This window comes from Pezoporus flaviventris, unplaced genomic scaffold (assembly GCF_033815535.1).
Source record: "Pezoporus flaviventris isolate CSIRO_AGI_PZ_B2104156 unplaced genomic scaffold, CSIRO_AGI_Pfla_v1 ptg000031l, whole genome shotgun sequence".
Classification (NCBI taxonomy): domain Eukaryota; kingdom Metazoa; phylum Chordata; class Aves; order Psittaciformes; family Psittacidae; genus Pezoporus; species Pezoporus flaviventris.
In genome coordinates, this window is record NW_026892579.1 from 67,541,984 (window position 1) to 67,567,708 (window position 25,725).

General features: G+C 41.9%; 1 protein-coding gene across 6 annotated transcripts in view; it reads right to left on the reverse strand.

The window, feature by feature from the left end:
* The window catches only part of EML6 (EMAP like 6), a 120,735-nt gene that overhangs the window by 4,272 nt on the left and 90,738 nt on the right, over window positions 1-25,725 (reverse strand). The window contains exons 24-38 of one of the 6 annotated variants that reach the window (XM_061461696.1): window positions 24,816-24,904; window positions 23,942-24,118; window positions 23,628-23,829; window positions 23,291-23,417; window positions 11,928-12,006; window positions 10,648-10,777; window positions 9,938-10,036; window positions 8,699-8,719; window positions 8,164-8,337; window positions 7,251-7,459; window positions 5,611-5,768; window positions 4,416-4,530; window positions 3,093-3,281; window positions 1,275-1,447; window positions 523-685 (exon numbers count right to left, since the gene is read on the reverse strand). In XM_061461696.1, the coding sequence (XP_061317680.1) occupies window positions 523-685; window positions 1,275-1,447; window positions 3,093-3,281; window positions 4,416-4,530; window positions 5,611-5,768; window positions 7,251-7,459; window positions 8,164-8,337; window positions 8,699-8,719; window positions 9,938-10,036; window positions 10,648-10,777; window positions 11,928-12,006; window positions 23,291-23,417; window positions 23,628-23,829; window positions 23,942-24,118; window positions 24,816-24,904 (2,105 nt within the window). The other 5 variants (XM_061461697.1, XM_061461698.1, XR_009744758.1 and 2 more) reach the window with 5 other exon arrangements.

Here is a 25,725-nt window from a genome sequence, read left to right on the forward strand (position 1 = left end):
TGATTTTACTGAATCACAGGAATTTCAGAAGGAAACCTCACCTATTAAAGCTGTTATAACATGCATCCCATCCTGGGGAGGAGGAGCAGAACCGTTTCTTTATTGGCATAGTCCACAATTTCTTTCTCTATGTTGCACCCTCTCCCTTGAAATGAGACAACACTTTGCTTTTAGCACACTGATGATCTTCTAAGGAGCCTGGTTTGGGCTGGGATAGAGTTAATTGCATTCCCTGCTCATGGTAGCAGGCTGACCCTCACTATAAGGGAACTGAGCTATGTTGTGGCTATGGGCAGAGATGCAGAACGCAGGGGGAAGACCTGAGTGTTTAGAAAGAGGACTATAGGGCCCTATGAACATTCTGAAGGCAACCCGAGTTATCAGCCCTACCTTGGGAGACTTAGAGGGACCTTGAAGTTCAGAGCAACTTTGGAAAGCTTCCCTTTGCCCTTTCTCACCTCTGTATTGTTACTGTGTCTGGTAGCAGGGAAGTCACAGTAAATACAACCAAACAAGACGTACCTGGATGTACCTGCTGTCTGCAGAGAAGTCCATCTGGATGACGAAGCTTGCGATGTCTTTGCAGTAGCCTATTCGGTTCAGGGTCGTACCTTGAGTGAGATCATAGAAATCCACAGTATGTTCTTGTGAACCCACTGCCAAAAACTTGTTATCGGGGCTGATCCTGGACAATAAAACACGGGATGGGGGTAGAATTTACTCTTTCTGTAAAAGATTTTCTTTTGCTTCTCATGCTAATGCAAGAGAGGAGATTTCTTCTACTGGAAAACAACAAAAACCTTCTGTAAGTAGCAAGACTGAATTCAAACCAAACCTTGATGCTCAAAAGATAAGTAGGATGGAGGATACTGTATGTAGTTAACTGATGTTAATGCATAAAGCACACAGCACGATGTGCAGAGTAACTGCTCCTCTGGGAGAAAGCAACAGGAATTACAATTTTAAAATGGTCTGTGATATTCATTCCCATATTCCCAGTTCCACAGCACACAAATTCCTGGCTATGTCCAAGTAGATATAACTGAATTAATCCCAGCAGTATGCAAGATACGGTATATGAGACACATAAACTTTACATATATGTAAATACAAGCTTTAGGTATTTATCAAGCCACTAGTTGGCCAGTAAATGCATTTCATGCTGTCACACAATAGGGAGTTATAGAGAATCTGCACATCGGCTTGGATCTTGTGGCCCTTTTCTTGCGTCAGGGCTGTGCATTTAGAGAGCTTCAGCTGCAGTTCTGGCCTACCTGATATCCTGGATGGCAGATTTCCTGTCTCGCTTCTTGCCCCAGACCTTGAGGCTGTTCACAAGTAAAACCACGAACTCCCCGTTCTTCATGCCAATGGCAACCATGTCACCGTCGGGGCTGTACGCGGCGCAGCGCGCGGGGTGGCCCAGGTTCACTTTGTTCAGCAGTTTCTGTGTTAACACAAGCAAGAGGCTCAAACCTGCCCTGGGACAGCTCCCAGAGAAGGGAAAGCTTCCAAACACAGGGGATGGAAGCCCCTGATGAGAACCAAATGGCTTGGAGTTTCCTCTAAATTTAAACCTGAAATGTCACATCAGAAATCACATCCCACCAGGCATATGTCTCAGAGCAGGCTTCAACGGAGAGATGTGACTCGGATGGGAGTTCTGGGTTTGTGACTTCATGTTTCACACCAGAAGGGACGCTATTTATCAGAAAAGGCAGAAAAATCAATTCCCCGTTTGTGTGAAAGTGATTTTGGCAGCTTCTGCAACTGCTGCTGAGGGCAGGGTTTCATTTGATTCGCTGTGTGAAAACAGCCTGGAACACTCCTGCATTTTTCACCTATCTGACTGTAGAACCATAGAATAGTTTGGGTTGGAAAAGACCTTAAGACCATCCAGTCTGCCATGGGCAGGGACACCTCCCACTAAACCATCCCACCCAAGGCTCTGTCCAACCTGGCCTTGAGGTTCACAAACTGTACCAAATAGATCCCAAACTGTATTTGTGACCTATTCATTTTCCCCTATTAACAATGATCCCTGTTGGTTCAGGTAACTGCATTTTGAACAGGTCTGTGTAGGCTCCCACAGGCAGAAACCTTTTTATTAGTTTTTTAAAATGTTCCATTTATTTGTTATTTTTAAAACTGATTGTTGGTATAAAACTTGACTTGGCAAAATAAATATCCTGGATTACACTACAGCATCCAACCTGGCCTCGAACACTGCCAGGGATGGGGCAGCCACAGCTCCTCTGGGCACCCTGGGCCAGCGCTCAGCACCCTCACAGGGAAGAGCTTCTTTATATCCAACCTAAATCTCCCCTGTTTCAGTTTGAACCCATCACCTCTTGTCCTGTCACTACAGTCCCTGATGAAGAGTCGCTTCCCAGCATCCTTGTAGATCCTTCAGATCTACATCCTTCAGATACTGGGAGGACTGGAAGAATGTGACTGGTTCTAAAGAAAGCCCCTAAGGAGGAGGGAGCCATGTGGCCAGCAAGGCAGGCTTCGTGTCAGGGTCTGTGTATTAGTGACAGGACAATCTGTGTCAGCCGGTCTCTAGGCATGGAATTAAAACCCTTCCTTAATCCATGCCAGCCTGTGCTTTCAGATCAAAACAGGCCATGCACAACAAAAGACACTCCATCAGCATGAGGGCGTTTAAACTTGTGCCCAGAGAAGCTGTGGCTGCCCCATCCCTGGCAGTGTTCAAGGCCAGGTTGGACACAGGGGCTTGGAGCAAGCTGCTCTAATGGAAGGGGTCCCTGCCCGTGGCAGGGGTTGGAGCTGGAGGAGCTTTAAGGTCCCTTCCAACCCAAACCAGGCTGGGGTTCTGAGATTCCCTGCAGATAGCTGTGTTTCTCTGCAGACTGCTTGCAGTTGGAAAGAGCAGCAGTGCTACCTCTGCAAGGACTCACCCTTCCACATCACCCCAGAGCAGGGCATAAAAGGAACCACACCAAACCAGGAGAAAACACATTGCTCTCTTTATGTGGCTGTGCAAAGATGCACACGTACTGCTGGAAATCCACACGGTTGTATAAAGTGATCATATTTTATCATATACTTGTAAATTCAGCAATACTCACTTTGTCAGACAGGTCCCAGATTCTTGCTGTTCCATCATTACTGGCAGAGATAAAGATGTCTTTTGAGGGGTGAGTTGCTAAGCCCCAGATTTCCCCTTCCATGTGACAGTCAATCAACAAGTTTGAAGCAGCATTTTTTTCCCCTACTTCAAGGATTTCTCCATCTTTTGTTCCCACTAAAATCTTCCCCTGTTCATAGGTGAAAAGAAGAATAAGAGACAGGTTATCAGTGTAAGAGACAGAATAGATCCATAGCAGTGAATACCAATGTATTGCAGAAATACTTGTGATAACTCATCCTGATTTGTACTGCTTGTTCATGCAGCATCTTAAAAGTAGGAGATTAAACCACGGACACTTTCACATCTTAGCGTCTGCTATCATGTTCTGGTGTCACTGGTGAGTGCTGTGGTGGATTTGCACCTTGCTATTAAGGGTTTTAATTCAGAGCAGAGTGTTTAAATACAAACTGGTAAAGGGTGATTCTCATACCTCTGAGGTAACAAAATAATGCTGGGCAATAACAACAGGGGTTTAGGCTCAGACTGTTGAAGAGCACCTTGCTTCTACTCTAGCCACTCTGTCATCGTCTAAACTGTAAATACATGGAAAAAGCATCAACAGATACAGTTTGAAATTGGTCAGTGGCTACTTGATTAGAAACACAGAACATTCCTCAACGGTGGTGTTACCAAAGAGCATGTCAAATTCCTGAGACTTGATTTATGACGATAAATAGAGTTCATTTCATGTGATGTTAGGTTGGACAGCTACTCATCATATAAAATACCACTCCTGCATCATCACACACTCCTTTCACAACATTTACAAGTGCTATTTAAATGGGTGCAAAAGCGCCTTTAGCATGTAAATTACTCAGTTATTTCTATTTTCCACTTCACCAAATCTTAAAGTCAACCGGTAATTCTCAGCATCAACTTGTTCTATTTGTGACTTCAGGAAAAAAACAAAGCTAGGATCCTCTCTGTCCAAGTGAAGCACCTAAGCTGTGCCCGTGTTGCATGGGAAGCAAAGCTTGTAAGGCAGGTGCCCAAGTTCCTTTTGCCACTTGAAAAGAAAGGTGGGACACAGGGGTCCTGCCCTGGTGAAATATGTCCATACGCTTCCTTGATGACTATAGAGGAAAGGCAGGCCCCAGGTGCCAGAAGCAGCTCAAAGCCCTTCCTGAGCTCAGGAAGACACATAAGGACACATCGCTGGGTAGGCAGGCAAAGCCTCCTCACATAATGCCACGAAAATCTCCCCCCCGTGTCTCCCATCAGCCTCCACCAAGAACAACGTGCAGGGGTGCTGCTCACTCACTTTGCCCCTGCAGACGGAGCGCACGCACTCGATGAGCTGGCCTGTCTCAAGCTGGAACGCTCGGCACCGCTTCATCTCCTGGTCCCACAGCTTTACAGCTCCCCCTTCTTTAGTGCTGAAAAGAAGGGTGCTGTGTTACCCACATCTCCCTCTGCACAGGCTACAACAAAGCCCATATGTAAATCCCACCTGTATTTTTCTGATTGAAAAATAAGACATACATTGAATCACCTCCTGCTGTATCTAAGAGGGCTGGAGCATCTCCCATACAAAGACAGGCTGAGAAAATCAGGGCTGTTCAGCCTGGAGAAGAGAAGCTGCATGGAAACCTCAGTGTCTGAAGGGGGCTGCAAGGATGAGGAGAGGGACTCTACATCAGGGACTGTAGTGATAGGACAAGGGATGATGGGTTCAAACTGAAATGGGAGATTTAGGTTAGATATAAGGCAGAAGTTCCTCCCTGTGAGGGTGCTGAGGTGCTGACACAGGGTGCCCAGAGAAGCTGTGGCTGCCCCATCCCTGGCAGTGTTCAAGGCCAGGTTGGACACAGAGGCTTGGAGCAAGCTGCTCTAGTGGAACGGGTCCCTGACTGTGGCAGGGGTTGGAGCTGGACGAGCTGTAAGGTCCCTTCCAACCCAAACCATTCTGTGATTCTATGACTCTATAAAAACACCTCACTATTGTGTAATGGAAAATAAATAATGTAAATGCCATCACACTTTATGTTTTGAACAGTATCTACTTTGCAAAAACCAAACTGTTCTCTTGTCACTTAATCTCAAATCTCTGCTGCCAAGACAAGCTTGGCATATTTGTTACTTCAAGTAAATGAAAGAATTTACTCATCAGCATCTCCACTGGGAGAGGTTGTCTGTAATTTGCCAGAATTAAAAAATTAAGGAAAACTGACTTCTACCAGGCTGGCAGGAGCTTATGCAGGTGCTCATATCAATTGCTAGTTTGAGGTTCAGTACACCCTTTGCACATAACATGCATTACCGTGACCTTGAGTATCCTACTTATTAGTCCTTTACTAAGATACCTGTGCACATTACATCAGATTTAGACAGCAGCTGCCACAGTAGAGATGCCATTTATCTCTGGGAAGCATTGTGTATGCCTAGGGTATTGGATAAGCTGAAAACAAAACGAGAGAGAGAAAAGCCGTGCACTGTAGGAAGGTTTTGTATCTTACGGTCTCTCCTTCCCTCCTGTAACAATGAGTCCGTCTCGAAGGGTTGTGTACATTGTGAACACTGGCCCTGTGTGAGCTTTTGCCACAAGCCTGACCAGAAAATGGTCCTTCCACACGTAGACATCTCCATTTATGGCACCAGTAAATGTAAGGTTATTCTGCAACAAAAAGCAACAATCTCTGATATAATAAATACCTCAGCAGTTTTGTTCAGCTTCAGTTAAGATTCTTTTAGCTACTGAATTTTCTGAGAAAAGTCAACTATGCAATGACTGCAGGAATTAAAACCATCTGCATTGAGGGAATGAGTTTAATGACTGCACTTTGAGGGTGTTTCTTTGGGATGTTATTAATCATGTGGGTGGAACACATTCACCTCATGCATCTATCTCGAACTTTCAGATGCGTGTGCTTCTTCTGGTGTGCTCATGCAGTGCCATGGCCCCACTGGTGAGGTGGACAGCAGGTGACCACTGCTGGATTCTAAGTGATGCTGATTTCTTCTTGGAGTACGTGTCGGGGGAGAATCCCAGTACAGGTGACTGGCAAGCAGGATCTTCCAGATGTTGAAAATGAAGTGTATAAACTTAACTGCAGAACTAACTCAACCTGGTACCTGCTTTATGCACCACAGCAATGGCATAATTCCTGATAAAAGGAAGCCAGTGAGATTCAATCACACATACTTGAGGAAGCAAAAAGCACCCTGGAAGAATGACGTATTCTGATCAAGTTGAGCTCATCTGCTGGCTTTGAAAAGTACAGACAAGCAATTTGTTTGTTCTGTCATTATATTCTGCTTCTTATTTAAAATCACTTTTGGGGTCTTTAGTGTCCATTACATTACTCATATTTTGTACTGGAATAATTCCACTGAACAGAAATAAATGTTTGGTATTAAGCATTTTTTGACAACACACTCACTTCTTTGGGCATAAAGATGAGGATTTGGGAGGCTAATTTTATAGTCCTGCATTGCACATATTAGCACTATTGTCCAGGGTGGGTCATTAGGAGTAAGGGGTTTCTTTGAATTGGTGATTTGTGTAATTTATGCCCAACCTGTGCAAAGGTAATTTCTGTAGGGTTTCTGGATGAAGCAGAAGCTATTTCAGACCTTAGTTAGACTCATGGTAACGCTGCTTTTTCCCTGTTAATATGTCCTGGTTTTACTAATGATGAAATCTAAAGCACAGTGCAAGGTTCCCTAATGACCATACTGGAGAGCAGAATATACTGGCACCATTAGTGGGATCACTGGCATATGTTGTACCAAATACTGTTAGTAGAAAAAAAGGTAGCAGAGCCTACCCACCAAATAACATCCCATTCTTCTGGGTTAGCTAGTGAAGCACCACATAACTAGCAAAGTAAAACCAGGAAAGCCATGGCAGCTGATGCTGCAGGTGAGCACAGACATGAATGAAAACCATTCACTGACAGAGAAACCAGACCCTGCTTAGAAAACTTCCATGAGGATGCAAAGGTGTACAGGTTTGAAATGCAAAGTTTAACTAAGAAGCAAGAGGTCGATGGTCTTGCTCTGTGTGTGCTGCACAAGATTTCAACAAAGCAAACTGACACTTGTGGTTTTAATAACAATGTATGATAAAAGTCTGTAGCAAGTCACTTGAACTCACTGCTCCGAAGGCCACAGAAAGCATGGTTTGCATTTTGGCATCTTCCATGGAACCAATGACTCCTTTCTTATAAAGCAAAGCACTGCCAGCTAATGTCCAGAACTTCATGTGTTTTACCCCAACAGACACAAACTGAGTGTCTGAGTCTGGGCGGAACTCTACCACGAATATCCTCTCCAGGTGTCCTCCCCTGCTGGCAACTTTAGCCCCTGTTTTAATTGAAGGATAAAAATAAAGTTAAATTTACCTGCAAAGTTAAGCTCTGATGTGATTTTATAACATCAACTGACCTGGGACTGGACTAGAGAACTGTGTCCCAGATGCTGAAAGCTAAGCAAATCCCCACATGGTGCATCCAAGATCTTAATTCATGTAACCCGTAAGGACCCTGGATGTGATGAGAGTTTTAGGAAGCTCAGATTGAGGTCTTCACAGCACGATTTGTCACCTTCATCAGTGAAATAACACCACAGAAATTTCGGATATCATCAGTGAGCTGCCCTCTGCTGAAACGCACAGGGGTGCAGCTGGGACACTTTCCCTCTCATCTTCCCCATTTTCAAAGGTGCTAATTCCTGTTTGGAATTCCCAAGGCCTATCTACAGCGTAGAATTGCAAGTTTAAGTATTTTAGGAAGAAGAAAATAATCTCCTTAATTTCACAGAATTTTATATTAAACAACATTATTTCCTTAACTTACTTTTATTTATAGTAGAAATTTAACACTGATTTTCTTGTTCGTATTATCTATCACTCTGCCATCTCCTTTAACTGGCTTTGTGACTTGAGGAGCTGTGATACTCAGAGTAATCTGTTCTCTGGAATACCCATCTATTCCAAAGACTTGAAAGGAAAAGCAAACAACTATACACAGTTCTGTCAGGCCGAAGGAAGATGATTCTTCCAGAGTTACCTTCTTGCCACCTCCACACTGTGATGGTGTGCTCTGGATCAACTCCCACAGAAACCAGAAGTTTGCCAGTTGCACTGAAGTTAACATAGTTGACCCCTTTGGTATGGAAGCAACGCAGCATTGAAATCGTTTGCTTACTCATAGCATCCCATATATGAATTGTGGGAGTTGTACCTACATGCAAAAAGATGGGATCAAAGAGAATTAATTCAGCATTTGGAAAGCTTCAGTGCAAAAGAGGCATTTTTCAAGAACATTTAACCTAAACAGACACTTGGAAGTTGAGGGGGTTTGTGTTAAGATTAACAGTACCCAAACCAGAAAATAATAATAGCTTGCAAAACACAAGGGGAATCATTGGATTTCATGAAGTAAGACAAGGTCTGAAAGAACAACATAACACTCATGAAGAGCCTCATGCAAAAGAAACTGTGGAAGTTTCATTTGTATCCGCGGTTCACACAGATACAACGAGGAAACATGAGACTTCAACAGAACTCTGCTGGACTAAAATCCACAAACAAATCAGCCTTACCTGGGAATTCTGTCATATCACCTGCATTGTGAGAGCAATGGCAAATGAGGAAGCACCAAGGGAAAACAATAGGTGAAGTAAGTCATGTTTCTAATGCTGAACTGCCAGCATCAGCACCAGAAGGAAAAACAAAATTAAAAGTTTGAAAATGGATATGGATTAAATCAACAAAGCAAATAAGCAGGAATATTGTTGAACTTCTTTGGGTATATTGGCTTTTATACACAAATATTGCAACAATATTTAGTACTTTGAGGTTTAAAAGAAATGCTAAAGACATGCAGCTTTTACAAACTGTTACGTTTCGAAGTGGAATGAATCTGTGGTTATACAGAATCTCAACCATAACCAGAAGTGCTGATTTCATGGGCTCTTGCTGACAGACTAAAAAGGGGGGCTGTAACAGTTTTTAACTCAGTACTTTGAACAGAAGCTCTGACAAGACACAGACTTTTGTGTTCCCTCAACATCCAGATTGAAGTGACAGCCCCTGGGTGCAGGTGGCAAAGCTGCTTTGTCAAGGTGCCATTTTCCTGCCCCTTTGTGAAGCTACTCACTACAGAAGTTACAGACTCAGGTCTCCTTCTGTGATGAGATGAATTCAAATGACACCATTCTTTTTCATGCAGTTAATTATATTCAGCAGGTTTAAGTGAAAGCAAACAGATCCCTTGGAAGGCTTGGGACAAATATCCTGCATTTCCCATGCAATGTTTACTCCTGCAAAAGGCACTAGGGAATGTAAGAAGACTCTTTGTGTAAATACTAAACACATAAATACATAGGGTCTCACAACTGGCCCCTTACATGTGCCATAACTTCTGTTGAGATTCCCCTCTTTTTCTTTCCTTTCCTGTACAGCTTCTGTACTCCTGCATAGGAAATTTTGATTCTTTTATTGTCACTGCTAAGCATTTTACTGCTAAACACTGCCTTGGATACAGGAAGGAATGGGAATTCTATAAATCACACGATTACAGATTACAGTTTATCAAGGTTTGCTTTCTGAAACATGATTGTGCTACAATTAACTCTAAAATCCAGTCACTCACAATCACAGGTGAAATTCAAATCACAGGAAAATCCTGAAGCTTGATTACGTCTTTAAAAATCAAAGAAAAAGACTGAAGACAATAGAACTGGCATGTCCTAGTAAAACTCCAACACAGAAAAGCCCAAAATGAATCCGTGCCCCTGATGATTTGTGAGTACAACATTACTATATGGAGAGTCACCTACCGATCTGGCTGGTAGCCACAATGTTTTTATACTTTGGGTGCTGATTCACAGTTAGGCAGAGAATGTCATCAGTATGCTCCAGGTAGAAACTCTGACTCCCTAATAAAATTCAAACATGGTTTTAATCACAACAGTACTGAAGGAAAAACCACCACTGAAGCAAAGAATACTTGGCCTGTTGCTACACTGATACTGTGCTTTCCAGGGATGGATGGGGATGGAACTACCTCAGCAGCTGCTGTGCTCTCTCTCCCAGGCAACATTAGCAAATGCACTATGAACATAACCATTAACACACATATCTATATATAAGAGCAATATTTAATAAAGTAGCTATCTTCAGGGAACCAGGAATCAGCACAAGAATCATCCTGTAGCAACCTGTAACTGCAAGGAAAAGCCAAACTGTCAAGTGCAGGGTCCTAGTTCCCCAGTAGATCAAAGCAAAGTGGAGAGCAAGCCCTGTGAAGTCTGAGCTTTGCACTATCCTCCCATGGGCAAGGGCCCAAATAGAGCAGATGGGACAGAGCTTCCCAGCTCTGTGGGTCATGGTCAGAGGCCATGCTCAGACCAGAGTCCCTAAAGGTCACCAGATGTGACAGCTTTTCTGCCTCTGCCCCTGCTCCTTCTGAAGGCAGCAGGCTTTCAACCAGAAACCTTTTACTTGTAAAGCATTTTTCATCTCAAAGTGTTGTTTCAAGTTGAATTACCAGTAGAAAGATTTTGGACTATGCCTGCTGCAGCTGTGTGGAAAATAATATCAGCACCATCATTCAGGTAATGGAGGTTGTTGCGACAGTCGAATCCTCTGTATCCAAAAACATGGTCTAAAGCCAGCTCCTGGTCAAGTAAAACAAAGAGGAAGAGTGAAATGAAAGAAAGAACAAGCGATCACAGATTTTGCCTCACATAAGCACAGTTCTAAAGTAATCACATGAGCTACAAATACCTTGTAGAGGTGATGCGATAATTAAACTATAGTTTATCAGTTAACCCTGTTCTTTTACTCATTTGTTGGGGCATGACATTCTGACAGACTATATACAGTGCTTTAATGGTCAACTAAGGCACTGCATTTATTTTACTATTTCTTTAATAATTCATCTGGCTGCTGTAAATTTCCCTTCAAAATATATGCAACTTATAAAACAGATCCAGATCTATTAATCCTATAGGACATCAGATCTTTGCAAGTGTCTTTAATTCTACTTTAAGAGCCTTCAAAAATCATTCTTTCAAACTACCAAGTTTTAATAGACCTAATTCTGACCTGAAAGTCCTTATAAGAAGCAAAGGCTATAAGTAACTTCACAATTAACACATTAATCGGAGGTGTAATTTCAGCGTACAAGCAACTGCTGAGGAAACTTCCTCCAGGAAGACAATGGTGGTTAATGGGTAGTTGTTAAAGTTGCTTTTGTAGCCCAGAAGACAAGAGTTAATGAACCTGTCCCAGACACAATCACAGCTTACTCGGCACAATTCAAATGAGAGTGGCAGCCCAAGCAAGTGTTGCGAACGGCCCACACAGAACACAGAATATTCCTTGTTCAGCATATAGTGAGGGAATTCAGAAAGGCTGTTTGGGGGAAAAGGTGTGCTTCAAAGTAAACAAGCAAACTTCATCATGCAAAGTCCTGCATGTGTTTTTCTCCTGTGTGAACATGCAGCTTCTGACTGTTTCCCATGGGATTATGTAGTGAGTACAGGCTCGGCGGTGGATGCACATACACTCTGGGTCTACCTGCCTTCAAACTGAGAGACAGATGGTGGGTTTGGAGAGCTTCCTATTGCATGCGAGCTTTAACATCCTCAATCTGAGGCTCTTCCTGACAGAGGCTGCTGTCTATCACATCTCCTGGTGTTTGAAAGCACTTCCTAGAAATCTCTTTCTCTTCTCTTCTACCTCTCCATGACTTCAGCAGCCCTCAAAACGGAGATGAATTTCCCCCAGCACTTCTAAAGCAAATGCAAAAGGATAAAGCCTGACCTCAACCAGTTTCTTTTTTTTGTTGATATTGTTCTTTTGCAGTTTCTCGGGTTGAGGAGCAGCTCTGCTAACTGGTGGCCTGAAACAAACAGGTACAAAATAGGACAATCAATATGCTTGAAAGCAAAATAAAGCCTCCAAAACCACAGCATGTGTTTGGTATGGCAACAAGAAATGGCCAACTGCAACTCTATCAGCTTAATGCCTAGTTTTTTTAGAGTTGACCAACAAACTGAATACAATCATATGAATGTTGATGGAAAGAGCAGAAATAACACTGATTTTGTGGGTGAGTGGCAGAACACCTTACGCCGTTTTCTAAAACCCCCATGATATAAATCCATAGGGAATTCCTTGAATACTAAAGGATAGTAAATTATTGCTTTCAGAAATGAGCTAAAAGATATTGTACAGCTGGCACTTGACATTTCCCCAACCTTGCTGCTTCTGAGAAACCCCACCATGAAACCTTGACATGACTTTACGAAAACCTTCTCCAAAATCGTATTAAAGATGAAATGATTAGGTTTTGAACTGTACAAGTTATTCATCCGTGTGAAGTTAACAGGGACTGAGGCCAGCAAAGCACTTTTATATAATCACAGTTGCTAGAAGTAGCTAAGAAGACAAATGTGGAACACTGAAACAAAATCTGATCTGAGCAAATGGTCTTTAAGGACTGACAGCCTGTGCTGCTACTATTGATCCTTCTGAGGAAGCAAGAAGAGGCACAGACCCAAGAGGAGAAGCAGGAGCTCAGCCTCTGGAAGTTCATGACCTTACAAAATCAAAGGCCTTGCTCCACTGTAGATGAGCACTGTGTTAATTTGAGCATAATGATTCTCCTTTCTGTTAATAGAAGTTCATGAGGGCTAATTCGTGTAACAACTCCATGAGGGTTAATTCTAACCCTGTCTGCACAGAACAGAGCCACGAGGGTTGCACTGGATTACTGGTGACATTAGCCCACATCCTTCATCATGTTTGATACTTAGAAAAGGCCTTGGGTACAAGTGATGATGGGAAAAGAATAAAACCAGATGTTATGGTTAAATGCTTCTCCAAAACATCACTTGATAGCTGCTGTTAATAACACAAACCCCACCTCACAACATGCCTTTAAACTCCAACTGCAGGTTCTGGAGACAGGGCTAAACAACAGTGGGGTTCTGCAAGTGAAAAGCCCTCAATTTATTTAATAACTATTCCAATTTGGAAAGCATTTCCACACTTTAAGATTTTTAAAAAGATGTGTGAAGTATCCATGATAAATGCCATGAAAACTACATTTTCCTTGCCTTTGCTTTTACTCCCGTTAATTCTCAGTTTTGCAAGAAGTAATTGCAGAATGAAATTCCTTTTTCTTAAAGGGAGCTGCTTTTTCTGGAATTGTATTTTTGTATGGAAGGTATTAAAGGCAACAAGTGACAAAACACACATTTAGAGCACTCACTGCTACACAGCTAGAATACTTATTGCAGGAGTAAGCAGCTGAAAATCTGAGCTCTCAATAAGACAGAACAAAGCTGGAGGTGAACAAACTAACCCACCCCTCAAGCAAACAAACAAACTCACTAAGTACTAGCAAAGTGCATTAGCAGGTGATCTTGTGACATCAAAAGAGTGAAAGAGTTACCTTGATCCCCTTGTAAGCAGCAAATAAAGCCAAGTAAGAAACTTAATACAGTTTAGGTGTACTTCTGACCACTTTACTCATGCACAAGCACTTTTAGAGTCCATCAGTCATTCCTCTGTGGCACAAACCATGCTGTTCAAGCATGCCAATAAGAACTAAAACAGAAATTAAAGAGTGCACCAGTCCACAAATTCAGGAACACCATCCCTGGGTATGCTCGGAACTAAAGATCCTATAGGATGGAGAAAAAAAGGAAGCTACATCCCTGCTTCCTGCACACTTTATACTGCAGGAGAACGTGATTCCATGCGTCTATTTGCAGGTTCCTGACAGGGATGGAAATTGGTAGGAACTCAACAGCCTCCTAAGCACAGTTGAGAACGTCACACAATGGATGCTTGTTTTCTCCCCTAGTTCAGCCTGTGAGTTTGCCTCGTCATTGTTCCTTGGGAGGCCAACTTGCTCATGGGGACAGCTTGTACTTTTCTGTTCAGAGGGAAACAAGCACCTTTATTTTCTCTGAAAGTGGTCAATCAAATCACATTACATAAGTGGTGGCGGCAACTGGACCGAATAGCAGCGCAGTCACCAGAGAAGGGGGGGGAAACTCTTACAGAACTTAAGGCTCTTACAAAATAAAATCATGATTTCATTGCAGCCCAGATTTACCTGGGCCTTGCTTATGAAAGTAATAAAGCATTTTCTTGTATGCTCCCTGCTCTTTTTTCTGTTTTAGTGGAACTTCAAGACATTTGTACATTTCTTTACATTATTTTAACCCCCAAGATTTAGCATCAGTTAACGTTTATGACAAGAGCAAGGCAAGATTCTTTATGCAAATAAGAGGACATTACACTGTGACATGCTTGATCATCACTACTGTAAGCATGAGGTTTCATTTGGAAACATACACACACACACATATACTTTGCTATATACCTTTTCACAGTACACACCGACACCATGTTGTGTGCAGTCATATATACATATACATGTATATATATACACACTGCCTTGTGATGTTAATAAAACAGATGTAAAGCAACACCCAATGTTTAAGAAGTCATTTCAACAAGTCTGGGACTGTGCCTACTTGATTTTGATACAGAAGATGGCAGTGTCAAGACAAGAAACTTGCACAGCAGCAAATGACATGTATTTCCCCCTTTTGGTCTATGCAATCTGCATTGTACATGGACAGCAATCTGTGCTTTCTCTGTGTTAGTACTTACTTGACAATTCCCTGCCTCCAAAGGAAAGCAAGTTAAAACATAATACAAGCATTAACAGTTTCTTTCCAGTCATTTGAAATAAATGTGCTTATATTACATTATGGGGTGAATGAGTTCCAGGAAAGGTAAGACAGTCTTACAGACATTAAAGGGCTTTCAGTTCTTTAGATACTGTGAATACAGCAAATAAAAATAAAACCCCTGTTACTAATGATCATCTTGACAATATGCTTCCACAAGTATGCAGGGGTAAAAATCAGTGAACTACTCCAGATTTACATTAACAAACCTCACCCGCTGTCTTCAGAGAGAAGGGTGAAAGAGACAATTCATTCCCTCGCACCTAAACTATAAGGTGATCTGAAATGACCACAAATCATGAGTAGGAAGAGGGGTCTAAATCATGTGTAGGGTGAAGAGGCAGTAACAGACAGACATAGCGAGAGCTGGATAATGGAGGAAGAAGGAACGAGGGCATGGAGGAGTAGAGCAGCTTGAGGGAGGAAAGAGACGTGATCTTAGGAAACAGGGACAAAGTAAGGGGAGGTAAAAAAGTCAGATATATTTGGACAAACAATAAAGGGGAGAAAGCAGACCAAAATTGTTATGATAAATTCTATGGGACAGGGATAACCAGCTCCTGCTTTTAGAGCACGTGGCATAACTGTTCTCTGATGAGAGACACTGCCTGCATCAGTAATAAAACTGGCAAGAACACGAATATTCTGTTCTGAGGCCAATGGGAAACAGAATGGGCTCTTCAGAGACAGCACTGCATGAAAATGATAGTGAGCCTTGGGGCAGGGACAGATGGACACAGAGAAGGTGATGGGCTGGGCTCAGCAGAAATGGGTACAGAAGAAGCTGAAGACAGTCCAACATGGGAACTAAGGTGTGAATTTAGATGGCAGCTACCTGGAGAGGGAACAGATTTGGATGCTACACAGAACTGAGCAGGACTGCTCCCAGGAAGAGAAAGCAAGGTGCAAAGAGAGGTAAGAGGACCCTACTGCTGTAGGTGTGTTTGGACAACAGAACAAAACCCCCAAGATTTATATATATATATACATATATATACATATATATATACTGTTCATTTGTGAAAATGCAAAAGCAGCTTTTCAAAGTACATTTCTCCGAGCAGTCCTGATGGAGTGCCCTAAAACTGCTGCAAAACTGAAGCTGTAAGAGGGGATTAGAAGATCCTGTGCATTTTAAACCTGTGCATTTTGCCACCACAACATAGATAGGAGTTAAGCAGACACCTTTTCCTGGTGTTACTTTCCCATCACATTTTGTGGATAACACGAGACAACCAAAGAGAACAGTATTGCATATGAAAACACCCTGCCCTAATACAGTGGGTCAAAGCAAAGCTGACACAAAACTAGAGGGAAACATCAATTGTCATCCAAATTGTTTTTTAAGGGGATAGCACTGAAAAAGCCTCAGCATGGGCACAAATATTGATGATTTCACATGTATGCTGATGAACTCTTTAAAACAACCAAAAGACCCAGGTGGTGTTGCAAAGCACATGGTGGTGCAGTCATGTTTTGTAGGGGAAGTTAAGGCATTACATTTGCATGTCATTCCAGTTCAGTCCCCACATGTGAAACAAGCAGGGAAGCAGATTAGTAAGGAGGGTAATCACTTCTGAATGATTTTTTAACAAGTTTATTGTTCTAAGCATCTTGGAAAGCTGTTAATCTACACAGCTGTTGCAAATGGGCTGGCCCTGTTGCACAGAGGGCAACACACTGGACACAGGGCTGTCTGGAGGTTTCCTCAGCATCAACTGCCCAAACCAGCTGCAAGGTACACACTGTAACCTGCTTTAGGCAAAACCTAACTTTTTGTCTTTGAGCTAAAAAGGTTTTGATCACCTCAGGTAATGAGACTGCAGGAGAATTCTTTCCATATACTACCAAGGCATCAGAATCAACCCAACTTCAGCATGTTCTGGAAGGTCTCTCTCTTTCCTTAGGCTTCTCTCAGGGTTTGTGATCATGTTTGAGGGGAAGAGCCTTCCCCATCTGTTTTTTTGTTCTTTCCATAATCTCCGACATGTTTTGAAGCTGTGCTTACTGGATAAGTAGAAATATTCCACCAACAGTATATGGAGAACTTTATGGGCTGGAGGTAAAACACAATAGACAGATCCTTCCCCTGCATAAAAAAACATAGCCGAAACCAACACTTTTTCAGCCCATCCTGGACTACAACCCTCAAAAATAGTTGAATATTTCACTTCAACCTCAGGGCAGAGAGCACTCAAGTTCAGAGAGAGAAACGCTGGTGACGTGTTGTGCCCTGGGACAGGATTGGCATCCCTCAATTCCATACCCCCAAAGGGAACAGACCTTTGGGCCAGCTTTGTGCTGACCCGTGGGAGATGCCAGGTTGATGCTGAGGTCAGTAGGTTGGCAGGGACTGCAAAAATACCACTCACAATGTGTTCAAGCCTTGGGGACAACTGTGATAAAACCAGCATGCTGCCAAATACACTTGGGATGCATTAACTTGACATGGTGCTATTGAGAAAGTAAAAGGGAATATCCCAAAGGATGCTGCTCATTCTCAGATGGGAGGTTTCTGATGGAATAAGCCCGATGTTGTTTTCTCCACCCCAGAGATGTGTTTTCCCAGATAGATTTTGAACAGTTCCCTCCTACACATGAATACAAAGCAGATTCACATTCAAAGCTTTTATACTGCACCCACAGAAGTGTGCATGTAAAAATGCATGAGCAAATTGTGTAACCATATGTCTAATAATCCAGTTTATGGTACGAAGGTCTGTACTCACCACCTGTGAGGCTACTTTGAAAGCCTGTTTAATTCAGCTCATGTTGTTTTAAAGGAATAAAGAATCAAAAGGGTAATATTTCAAGAGAGAAGATCCAGGTTCTCAACCTTCTTCAACTTCCCCCCTTTATCAGAGCATATGATTGCAAATGATGCATAGTAACACACTGGGGAACAGGCTCTGAGACAGACAGCTCGTGGAGAGTGAGACAAGCCAGTATGTTAAGAAACCAGAAAACTAGACAAACATGCCAATGCTGCTTTTGGTTTCCTAAGCATTCAACCTGCTTCAAAGGGTTTTCCATCACCAGGTATATTACAAGAGTTTTCAGTTTATGTAGAGTCATGCAAATCAAACTAAATGGAAGCTGCAGACACAGGATATGTATTAGCAGTTAGTAGAATGCAAATGCAAATACATCTTTGCTTTTTGTGTTAGTAACATAAATACAGTCTTCACACAAGCTTGTTTTACTTCTTATCATAGAAATTCTTTGCCAGTTAAACAGAACCCAATTCAGAAGTTAGGCCTTTGCTGAAGTGAAGCCCCACTCCTACATAACACACAGCAGAGCTTACAACTATCCTGGACTGCCTGGGACAGCCCCACAAGTGACCAAGTGGTCCCATAGTGTGCGAGCATTGCTCCTGGAGCTCCCACACCATGAGACTGTTCCTGCTGCACCTCCCATGGGCACCCCACTTGTGAACCACAAAGGCAGAGCAAAGAGGATGCCAATCAGAGGAGCAGAATAGAAGAGAAAAGTAAGGGTGGGTGGGAAGGACAGGAGGACATGGAGAGGGAGGAGAAATAAAACGAGAAGGTTGGGGAGAGGTGAGAGAAACAACAGTCGATTAATTACTTAACTCCATGCAGCAGATGCACCCCCAAGACATTTTAGAACTGTACCTCAGCCTCATCTTTCCTGTTATTTTCCCACCCTATAGCTATAACTGCTGATGGAGACAGTAAATCTTGAGTGTCCCATCCCCGTCCCCCGTCCCCCCCAAATGCCACACTGTGATTTATTTCAAGTGCTGCAAGTAAAATCCACCATGTAACTCCTCCATTCGTCCAAGATACTTGCAGGATCATCATTATTTTCATCACGTAAATAAACGAGACAGGAAAAGTACATTTAATAAAGGGCTTTCATTTTCTTTTCTAAGGAAAAACCTTGATATTATCCCCAAGTTTGCCATATATAAGTATTTTGCCCTTTATAATAATGAAATTTCTCTGCCCAGTTTGCTCAGGGGCTCAATGCTCTGGAGATCCACAGAAAACCAGTGGAAAACAGGTTTCTTTTTCATATTGCTGGATTGTGTTAAGCACAGGGCACGTGCTGGGTAATAACAGCAGCTGCTCAAAGTCACACTTATCTTGTGTATTATTACGTCAAATCTGTCCTCTTACTCTCTTTCCCATGATGGGGGGAGAGAAGGGACAAGAACTGCTGGCTCCTCTCTTTTGACAGCAAAGTAAGTCTTTGTATGAGCTGGAGGAGTCCTTCCTAAATTGTTGACTCCTTTCCATAAGGGTGGTGGTTGTTGTAAAGCTTTCCCCTCTCTCCTTGTATCAGCTCCCAAACAGACGCTTGCACATCTCAGTTCCCAAGGTTAAACTCCTCCTGAGTTGTACAATGATCTGTTACTTTTAGAGAGACAATGGGCTTTGAGTTCTTCAGAGTTACCACTCTTAATATTATGGAAGCAGATTCCTGCAAGCTTGCTCTAGCAAACACAAAAATTAAAGAGATGGAAATGCAGCTGTAATAAAGAGGAAAATAAACCAGCCATCTTGAACCAAAACTGTCTTTTAGGTGTCACATAGTACCTTTGAAGCGTATTTGTATTATCTGAGGGAAATAAGTTGTTCAGCACCAGTTCACCTTCTCAATAGAACTATTTAAAGAAAGAAACATAGTGAGCTTAAAGTCCCTGTTCCCAAGAAGCAGCTGAGAGCAACAGCCCCTGCTATTCCTGTCTCGTGCTCGAGCTGGAGGCTGGAAGGTTGGTTTTCTCTCCTTTCTTTTCTTAATTTAAACCTCCTTTCTTTAATTCTGGTGTTCTACCTACTATGCCTACGAATAACTCACTATACCCATGGATAACTCTCTGTATCTCTGAATAACTCACTATCTTTCCTTTCTCAGACACGCAATGAAAATACAACGTGGGGACAAATCTCAGATCCCCATTGTACTCCGCAGTTTTTCAGGTCTTGTGATGAGCTCATGTCTACCTTAAAGGACCTTCCAGCTTGCAACGTGGTTTTCAAAACGTAGACAGTGTGTTATCAGAGGATCCACAGCGTGCAAATCCCATCAAACGCACAATCCCTGCGGTCTTTATACAGACATATGGCATAATTACAAAGAGGAAAGATTTGGGAGTTGAACATGGTCAGACAAACCTTTACTGGATGCTTCATTACTTCGTATTCTCAGAAGAGATGGGATCTGGCACAGCTAAACTTTGCCTCATAATTCACATGTCTTACAAGAGAAGTCAGCTTTACCCTGAAACACTCATAATTGAGTGTTGAGATTCTGCATAAATTGTGCACATATTGGTAAAACTGTGGCCAAAAACCTGAAGTCACTGACTACTGCAGTAGCCAACACATGAATCTCAGCTTACTGCATCCAAAACCAATGACCTTTCACAGCTTCAGGCCCTATCTTGGCACAACACCCTCAGAAACTGCAGTTTTTCCTACATTTTACCCTGAAATTTCTGTTTATAATTATTTGACTATAAATTCTGGTAATTTATATTAATCTGATGAAGAAAGGGATGCAAATTTATCTTTGTCTAACAAGCTATATATGAAAAGTATGGGATCTGTTGGCAAATTTATCAAAACAGCAAATTGCAAACCACAGAATAGTTAGGGTTGGAAAGGACCTTAGGATCATCTAGTTCCAACCATGGGCAGGGGTGTTGGTACTAGATGATCTTAAGGTCCTTTCCAATAGCTGTAATTGAAAGATACAAACATGTACTGAATAGCTGTGACTTTTCAGCAGAAAAGATGAAAAGGACAGTTACAAGGGATTGCTTTTAAGCTATTTTAAAATGAAGTTCACAACTGTTGATTACATAGAGGCACTAAGAAGATACGGAGACTTAAAGCCTAGAACTTGTTATGGGATAGCTTATTCTTTCAGATAGGCCACAGGAAGCTATTTTCATGTACAATCATTATCAAGAGATTATTATGGAAGGCATTATTACTTGAAGGCAACCTCACTGCAGAGGAGGTGTCTACCCATTTAAATAGGCCCACTCGCTGTAAACAGAGTGGGTAGTGTGGAAACACTAGAAGAGCTTCCAGCTTCAGTGTTGCTTTGTGGCGTTGGATAGCACAAAGCACATTTCCCCTGCATTAGGCATTATCAGTTAGTGTGACAAGCAGGAAGCCTGCTCTGCAGTACCACTGGTTTTGTTTAAAAGGCTGAAAACAGCAAACTGCTTGTTCATTGCAGGATGCCTTCCTCCACAGCAGCACAGCAGTTGTCTTGCTGAATCAGCTGAATCAGCTTATGCATCGTAGGACTGAGGATGTGGACAGAATCAGAAGTCAGGAAGTGTACGTGGCAGACAGATACTCCTCAGAGAAGCTGGATACTTGCTTGCATCAGAGAGCAGATCCAGGGCCAGGTTTCAAGAAGGGAAGCTTTCTCTGGACCCAAAGGGACTGTGATAGTTTTCACTCCTGGACTGAAAATAGTGCTGGCAAACTGCAGAAGAGACTGATGCTTATGCTCATATTGCTGGTAATTCACCAGTACAAAACAATTTTAAGCTCAGCTTAATTGGTCAATTAAACTGGCTCTACAGTTGCTTTTGCATCATCAAAGCAGAATAAAGCAGCTGGAAGTTACAAGGGTTTCTGGTGTAAAACATCTGGTGCACCATTGGCACTTGTAATTTCATGTGTAATGACAGTTTAGCACTATTACCCCAAAATAAAATAGTTTCCCTTTTTTAATTCAATCTCAAAACTAGATAATAGCCTATGCCTTTTTAGAGAAAAATGGAGGAAGAAAGATGTTATATGAGTAAATGAGGAAATGGAAAGAGAGATCCTTAAAAGAAGGGGAAAAGAAACGCTCAGTATTCCATTGAAAAAAAGACACTAATCCTCCTATTGCATGTTTTTGTTAAAATGTGATGAAAATAAGGGGGTGCAATGTTTTTCTTCTCATTTTTCACTCCCAACTTCTGCTGTCCTATTCAAATACTGAGTGAAAATGTTATGATTACTTTCTATCCATTCCTTGAGAGCTTTAAAAACATAAACAAATTCATTTTTCAAAGGTCTGCATGAAATCAGGAACTATTCCTCACTCCATTTTACATCTTGCAAATCAGGACACCAAGGAGATTTAAAGCCCAAAATCTCAAGAGATAGCACTAGCTTTCCATAGTCAGGTGAGAGAACCTCAGACCTTCATCTGTTCAATGTGTTACATGTTTGTTCAACACACTGCTTAACTGATCTCCACTTGCAGCCATGAGTGTGCAGTTTTCCTGCAAATTCAGCTGTACTCTGGAATTGAGGTGGGACATGGTGAGAGGCTGCCTGCAGAATACTCTGTTTGCCAGCCACCACCCAGAGCCCTGGGACAGAAGCAAAACACAGCTCTCCACAGGCTCCAGAGCTCTCTTCTTGCCATCCCAGCCTCTTTCTCCACCCAGCACTCTCATCTTCTGCAGTACCTGCAGCAGGGATCCCGCAGTGCCCCAGTGCCTCCTTCTGCACCCGCTGTACTCCCTGAGGACACGTATCCTGCTCTCTAACTAGGGCAGGATCCCTGGGGAGAACAATATGCCATTGCTGGGTTGTTGCTAGTCACGTGTTCTGGGCAAACTGAGGGCAAACAACCAAGCTTAAATTGTTTCTGTGGGTTAACCCACAGCAGCCTTTTGTCAGCGCCCAACGCTGGGCAGAGGCAAGAAAACTCATGATGAAAGAATGACCACTGATAAAAAGAAATCCTATAAAAGAGACTGCAGGGATTCACAGCTGAGAAATCAGCTGGATTCACTGGTGTAGATTTACTGGTCTAGGCTAGGAAGGGGAATGTACTTTACTGGTTATAGATTCTTCTCTACCGGCAATCCTGTCCCAGTCAGTTTTTACTCACCCACTCCCCTATGGGGAGTCTATGTTTCAGTGGACCTCACTCCCTATGCTCAGCTCTTACCTCTTTTCTTTACTGTCCTCTCCAATACTGTCCTCTCCAATACCGTCCTCCTTCCAGCCTAAGGCCAATGTGTGCCATGGGAAATTTCAGCTTTAACAGTAACAACCTGACACAATTATAACCAGCTGAAAAGCTTTCAGTGAAAACATCACCAAAGGCCCCAATTACAAAGCACTTACAAGCTCACCCTGTCCCTAAAGCCCTGCTGCACACACATGCACAGCTACACCTACTAATTAGGAAAGAATATCACTGCTTATGTGACAGTAGCAGAGAACACAACACTCACAGGTGTTTTACTGATGTATACATATTTTGCCCATCATATTAATACCTTGAGCACCATTTTAAATATTATCTTGTGAATCTGCCTATTCCTGTCTTATTTTTAAGGACTGATTTTAGTTGCATGAACAGATATTCAAAAGAATGCAATGTACATTTAGAAACGAATGCCTTTGTGTGACATACCTCTCTTCTACTGAGACTTCCTTCAGCTGCTGATGTGGTTTTGTCCCTTCCATTTCTCGGATGCTTACTGCATAGATCTTAGTGGTATAGTCAATTGCTTTTTCTCTTGCAACATCACTGTCATAACCTTAGGAAAGTAAAACATAAAATAAAACAAACTACCCTTGTTTCACAGTGGCAGAGTAGAAAACAAGATCTACACCAATAAAAGGAAGGAAAGAAATCCTTCCAAGCTCTCCCTACACTGAGCTTTAGCACATGAATGTTTCTTCCCCACTTCAAGTTAAACTCCTATGTGAGTCTAAATTAAAGCCATGCTTCATACAAGCCTTTTTACCTCCATCTTCTTCTGCATCTGTGTCTGATTCTTCACTATCAACCAGCTTACTCTCCTGAATGCCCAGTAATTCTCTGGTCCAGATCATCAAAGCTGTATCAGCACCACCTACAGTCAGCAGCACAGAATCATTGTGCAACCACCGCACGTTGGTTACCTGTGCACTGTGACCCACGTACTTCTTGAATTTTGCATGTTGGCCCTGTGTAGCACAAAGAATTCCCATGTTAGCAGCCTGACATACCACAAACAGCGCCTTCCTTAATTCCTCTGCTTCTGCAGCGTCTAATCACAGAAATAAATGCATTTATTACCTTCACTGGATATGAAAAAAGCTTCACAAACCCAAAATCATCTCCTGTAGCTAAGAGCGTTCCATCTTTTGTAAGGCTGGCTGCATTCACAACAGTCACGTCACTGTGCATGGGCCAAATTCCTTCACAAGTAGAGCCAAGCACACATGTCCAGGTGTCCCACTCTATTTTCTCTACCTGCAATCAAAATATCCCCAGAAGATATTGTCTTAATACATCAAATGCACATTGGTTTCACACCTATATTCCTCTATGTTTGATATTAACTTAATTTTAGTGGTTTTAGAAACTGTTCGGTGTTTACAGCTTATTAATACAAACTGCTTATCTTCATCAAAATGCTTAAAACGTCAGATATTCCCACTTTTCCAAGGTAAAGCATGATTTGGATACAAATCTCCTGAAAGATTTTTCTGAGGTGCTAAACACTGGCAGTTTTGCACAAGAATTATGTGTCACAAATGATTCATACCATTAAATCCAGGCCATACTCTTTAGAGAAGGTATAAACTAGATGAACACTCATTACACAGAAAAACATGGCAGGGGTTGGAACTGCATGATCTTAAGGTGCTTTCCAACCCAAACCATTCTAAAAGTCTATGATTCTATGAAAACAGGCGACTTTTCAGTTAAGGGGTTATGTAAAATGACTGCTATTAAACAACCAGCAATAAACTTAGAGATACAAGCAGAAGCTTGCAAGTCCTACCATTTACAAAGGCTAGGAAAGATGCTATACAGAATGATTAAATCTAACTCTATTGTATGTTAAAAGGAAAAGCTATACCATTTGAAGACAAAAAATGCTAATTTTCAACAGTCCTGAAAAATAACTTTCACAGTAAAAAGATCCAATAAGCATAATTCGTACCTCAGCAATTCTTATAATATGCCTTTTCCCCCTTGGTGCTTCAAAAAATAGCTGTTCTTTGGCACCAGAATTGACTTGCAATAACTTTCCTGGGTATGAAATAAGAGTTTATTATGATTCTTATTCATTATCATGAATATTCTGAACTTTCTTTTGATTGAGTGAAGAGATTTCTAGGGGTAAGCTAAAGCAGAGGCTTCAAATCACTCTCAGAAGACTCCTGTACTCTTGATTCACTGCAGAAGCAGTACTTTACATATTATCCAGCATCCCTAAAAAATTACTGTCTTGCAGCAAATCGTGTTCTTCTCATAAGAAAAATTTCACTCGTTTTCATCACCATGATAATGAAAAGTAAAAACTATAAATGTGTGTGCTATTAATTTTCATAATCATTCTGCAAGACAGCTTTGCCAAAAGCTAAATGCACTGTAAGATCCTGGTTTGCAGTGCTTGACTGGTATATAGTCCAGTTACACACCAAACTGTCCTTCCATATGAAGTTTACTATATTCATACAAAAGCTGTGATATTACAAAGATAATCCTGAATGGAAATGATAGTACATTAGGTTATCAACTGATATGAACTAGTGCAGTTCCAGCAATGCTCTATTTTCACTGGGCTTCTTGCCCTTTGTTATGTGAGCTATATATAGTCAGTCTGTTGGGGTCACTGACAAACAGAAATGCAATATGCTATAGAAGCATCATGCCCTTCCTACCTGACCTGTATAATGCAGTTTATACAATTTAGTATATTAATCCTTTACATCTAGAAATTCAGTTAGTTTCCAATAAATACCATAAAGGACACAAAGAATCCTCAGTTTTCTTATACATTATATCTGCCCATGCATTACATCCAAGAACTGGCTACTACAGGTAGTATTAGACAACTTGCTATTATT